This window comes from Nerophis ophidion, linkage group LG06 (genome assembly GCF_033978795.1).
Source record: "Nerophis ophidion isolate RoL-2023_Sa linkage group LG06, RoL_Noph_v1.0, whole genome shotgun sequence".
In the NCBI taxonomy this organism is placed as follows: domain Eukaryota; kingdom Metazoa; phylum Chordata; class Actinopteri; order Syngnathiformes; family Syngnathidae; genus Nerophis; species Nerophis ophidion.
Window position 1 is genome coordinate 77629818 of NC_084616.1, and position 5215 is coordinate 77635032.

At 43.8% G+C, this 5215-nt stretch overlaps 1 protein-coding gene across 1 annotated transcript in view; it reads left to right on the forward strand.

The window, feature by feature from the left end:
- The first annotated feature begins 3161 nt into the window (after positions 1-3161).
- pim1 (Pim-1 proto-oncogene, serine/threonine kinase) overlaps positions 3162-5215 on the forward strand; it is a 6530-nt gene continuing 4476 nt past the window's right edge. The window contains exons 1-3 of the mRNA XM_061904889.1: positions 3162-3485; positions 3625-3725; positions 3810-3860. Coding sequence (XP_061760873.1) covers positions 3413-3485; positions 3625-3725; positions 3810-3860 — 225 coding nt within the window. The 5' untranslated portion in view covers positions 3162-3412. The remainder of the gene's footprint in view (positions 3486-3624; positions 3726-3809; positions 3861-5215) is intronic.

Consider the following 5215-nt stretch of genomic DNA (forward strand, 5'->3'; position numbering starts at 1 on the left):
AAGGATTTAGTAGAGAACATCGACGATAAAGTTTGCAACTTTTGGGCGCTAATAAAAAAGCCTTGCCTGTACCGGAACTAAAAAGGCCGTACTGGCATGTGTTGCAATGTTAATAATTCATCATTGATATATAAACTATCAGACTGTGTGGTCGCTAGTAGTGGCTTTTAGTAGGCCTTTAAGTGATGTAGGTATGCATGCCACAAGTGTATCACTGCAGCTATAATAAACACACATGAATTGATTAAGTTGAAAAACTTATTGGGGTGTTACCATTTAGTGGTCACTTGTACGGAATATGTACTGTTTTGTGCAATCTACTAATAAAAGTTTCAATCAATCAATCAAAACGTGATCTACTGCTTTGTGTGCGTGTTCGTTAGTTTTCCCGCAAAGTGGTGGTACGGTGGCGGCCGGTGGGAGGAGGCAAGAGAGTCCACAGCTGCAGGAGGAACGACGCAAACTCTCCGCTCATGTCTACGGTAAGAGCCGAATGTAAACAAGGAAACACCAAATTTAAAATTGCAATTTAGTAAACTAAAAAGGCCATATTGGCATGTGTTGCAATGTTAATATTTCATCATTGATATATAAACTATCAGACTGCGTGGTCGCTAGTAGTGGGTTTTAGTAGGCCTTTAAGTGATGTAGGTATGCATGCCACAAGTGTATCACTGCAGCTATAATAAACACACATGAATTGATTAAGGTGGACCCCGACTTAAACAAGTTGAAAAACGTATTGGGGTGTTACCATTTAGTGGTCAATTGTACGGAATATGTACTGAACTGTGCAATCTACTAATAAAAGTTTCAATCAATCAATCAAAACGTGATCTACTGCTTTGTGTGCGTGTTCGTTAGTTTTCCCGCAAAGTGGTGGTACGGTGGCGGCCGGTGGGAGGAGGCAAGAGAGTCCACAGCTGCAGGAGGAACGACGCAAACTCTCCGCTCATGTCTACGGTAAGAGCCGAACGTAAACAAGGAAACGCCAAATTTAAAATTGCAATTTAGTAAACTAAAAAGGCCGTACTGGCATGTGTTGGAGTGTTATGATTTCATCATTGATATATAAACTATCAGACTGCGTGGTCGCTAGTAGTGGGTTTTAGTAGGCCTTTAAGTGATGTAGGTATGCATGCCACAAGTGTATCACTGCAGCTATAATAAACACACATGAATTGATTAAGGTGGACCCCGACTTAAACAAGTTAAAAAACGTATTGGGGTGTTACCATTTAGTGGTCACTTGTACGGAATATGTACTGAACTGTGCAATCTACTAATAAAAGTTTCAATCAATCAATCAAAACGTGATCTACTGCTTTGTGTGTCTGTGTGTGTTCGTTAGTTTTCCCGCAAAGTGGTGGTACGGTGGCGGCCGGTGGGAGGAGGCAAGAGAGTCCACAGCTGCAGGAGGAACGACGCAAACTCTCTGCTCATGTCTACGGTAAGAGCCGAACGTAAACAAGGAAACGCCAAATTTAAAATTGCAATTTAGTAAACTAAAATGACCGTATTGGCATGTGTTGCAATGTTAATATTTCATCATTGATATATAAACTATCAGACTGCGTGGTCGCTAGTAGTGGGTTTTAGTAGGTCTTTAAGTGATGTAGGTATGCATGCCACAAGTGTATCACTGCAGCTATAATAAACACACATGAGTTGATTAAGGTGGACCCCGACTTAAACAAGTTAAAAAACTTATTGGGGTGTTACCATTTGGTGGTCAATTGTACGGAATATGTACTGAACTGTGCAATCTACTAATAAAAGCTTCAATCAATCAATCAAAACGTAATCCAATGCTTTGTGTGCGTGTGTCTTTGTTAGTTTTCCCACAAGTGGTGGTACGGTGGCGGCCGGTGGGAGGAGGCAAGAGAGTCCACAGCTGCAGGAGGAACGACGCAAACTCTCTGCTCATGTCTACGGTAAGAGCCGAACGTAAACAAGGAAACGCCAAATTTAAAATTGCAATTTAGTAAACTAAAATGACCGTATTGGCATGTGTTGCAATGTTAATATTTCATCATTGATATATAAACTATCAGACTGCGTGGTCGCTAGTAGTGGGTTTTAGTAGGTCTTTAAGTGATGTAGGTATGCATGCCACAAGTGTATCACTGCAGCTATAATAAACACACATGAGTTGATTAAGGTGGACCCCGACTTAAACAAGTTGAAAAACGTATTGGGGTGTTACCATTTAGTGGTCACTTGTACGGAATATGTACTGTACTGTGCAATCTACTAATAAAAGCTTCAATCAATCAATCAAAACGTAATCCAATGCTTTGTGTGCGTGTGTCTTTGTTAGTTTTCCCACAAGTGGTGGTACGGTGGCGGCCGGTGGGAGGAGGCAAGAGAGTCCACAGCTGCAGGAGGAACGACGCAAACTCTCCGCTCATGTCTACGGTAAGAGCCGAACGTAAACAAGGAAACACCAAATTTAAAATTGCAATTTAGTAAACTAAAAAGGCCGTACTGGCATGTGTTGCAATGTTATGATTTCATCATTGATATATAAACTATCAGACTGCGTGGTCGCTAGTAGTGGGTTTTAGTAGGCCTTTAAGTGATGTATGTATGCATGCCACAAGTGTATCACTGCAGCTATAATAAACACACATGAATTGATTAAGTTGAAAAACTTATTGGGGTGTTACCATTTAGTGGTCCATTGTACGGAATATGTACTGTACAGTGCAATCTACTAATAAAAGTTTCAATCAATCAATCAAAACGTGATCTACTGCTTTGTGTGTCTGTGTGTGTTCGTTAGTTTTCCCGCGAAGTGGTGGTACGGAGCCAGGGGGGTCGGCGCTTGGCTTTGAATTCTCTAGTCTCCTCCCCCTAAATGTGAGTTCATAATGCCGAATTCAAAGTTCTCACTCGTCGTCGTCGTCGTCATCCCCCCGCTCCCTCCTCCCTCGCGTAGCATTTTGGCGCGTTCCGATTCCCGCCACGTCTGTGTGTCTGGGCCGGCCAGGTTATGGGGTTCACTCTATTTCCACGGCCCGTTGATTGACGTGCGTTCGAGCGCGCTCGCGCCCTCCCATTGGCGGAGAGGGCTGAAAAGGGGCGGAGCCGGGGCGAGACCGGCGACGCCCTCTTACTATGGTCTTATAAACGTCCTCTCCCCCCTCCCGCCAGGGCTCTTGTTACCAAAGCCGGCGTCGGGCTTAGTGGAACACCTTCTGTTTATACTGCGACTCGTACGCATTTGTTTACAAAACACCGCGGAGAGGAAGACCACCTTTTTGGGGGATTTTTTTTCTTTCTTTCGTCCCATTCTATCCGGATGAAAGGATCCGTACCGCGTTTTGCTTCAACACACAGGCGATCCACGCCGACTGGATTATAACTCCAAAAAATATTTTTTTCTTCAAAATATATTAATAAAAAAGGAATGCTGCTTTCCAAGCTGAACTCCCTGGCTCACATCTCCACCGACATGCCGGCGAAGCTCCAAGTTCATGCAGGTTAGACGCCCTTCTTCTTCCCCCCCAATGGAGCCGCAATAATGGCGGCCCTGCTCAAGGGCGACCCCCTTTACTCACACCGCGGGTCTTTTCCGCCTCCCCGGCCCCGTTTTAACCGTCTAAATGTGTGTTTGTGCAGCGAAGGAACCGTTCGAGAAGCTCTACCAGGTCGGGGCGGTGCTGGGCAGCGGCGGCTTCGGCACCGTCTACTCCGGTACGAGGACGTCCGACGGAGCCCCGGTCAGTACTAAAAAAAATGCTCATTTTGATGTGATTTTTTTTGCGGTGTTTTGACGTGCTTTTCCCCCTCTCTGCGCGGCTCAGGTGGCTGTCAAACACGTCGCCAAGGACCGGGTCTCCGAGTGGGGCGAATTGGTGCGTAGTAGTGACGCATAAATATACAAACCCCGTTTCCATATGAGTTGGGAAATTGTGTTAGATGTAAATATAAACAGAATACAATGATTTGCAAATCCTTTTCAAGCCATATTCAGTTGAATATGCTACAAAGACAACATATTTGATGTTCAAACTGATAGAAAAAACATTTGTTTGCAAATAATCATTAACTTTGTAATTTGATGCCAGCAACACATGACAAAGAAGTTGGGAAAGGTGGCAATAAATACTAAAAAAGTTGAGGAATGCTCATCAAACACTTATTTGGAACAGGCTAATTGGGTATATAATTAGCTTCCGTGAAATGCTAAGTGATTCACAAATCACTTGGGCGTTGCATAGTAGAGTTGTACTTGCACTTACAGATGTAGCGACATATTGTAGTTACTGAAAGTGGTTTTCTGAAGTGTTCTTGAGCCCATGTGGTGATATCCTTTACACGCTGATGTCGCTTTTTGATGCAGAACCGCCTGATGGATCCAAGGTCCGTAAAATAGTCGCTTATGTGCAGTGATTTCTCCAGATTCTCTGAACCTTTCGATGTAATTACGGACCGTGAATGGTGAAATCCCTGAATTTCTTGCAATAGCTGGTTGAGCATAGCTCGGTTGGTAGAGTGGCCATGCCAGCAACTTGAGGGTTGCAGGTTCGATTCCCGCTTCTGCCAACCTAGTCACTGCCGTTGTGTCCTTGGGCAAGACACTTTACCCACCTGCTCCCAGTGCCACCCACACTGGTTTGAATGTAACTTAGATATTGGGTTTCGCTATGTAAAGCGCTTTGAGTCACTTGAGAAAAAGCGCTATATAAATATAATTCACTTCACACTCCACAAACAAGGATGGGGCAGGGGTCACCAATTTGTAAACATCTACAGTCCGTAATATCATCAAAAGGTTCAAATCGCTGCACGTAAGCAACGATATTACGGACCTTTGAGCCCTCTGGTGGTACTGCATCAAAAACCGACATCAGTGTGTAAAGGATATCACTTCATAAAACCACTCTCAGTGACTACAGTTGGTTGCTACATCTGTAAGTGCAAGTTAAAACTCTGCTATGTAAAGCAAAATCCATTTATCAACAACCCCAAAGATGGACTGATGCAAAGTGGAAAAGTGTTCTGTGGTCTATGAGTCCACATTTCAAATTATATTTGGAAACTGTAGACGTGGTGTCCTCCGGAACAAAGAGGAAAATAACCATCCGGATTGTTCTAGGCGAAAAAGTTCAAAAGTGGTATGGGGGGTGTATTAGTGCCTAGGTAACTTACACCATTAATGCTGAATGGTCCATACAGGTTTTGGAGCAACATATGTTGTCATCCAAGC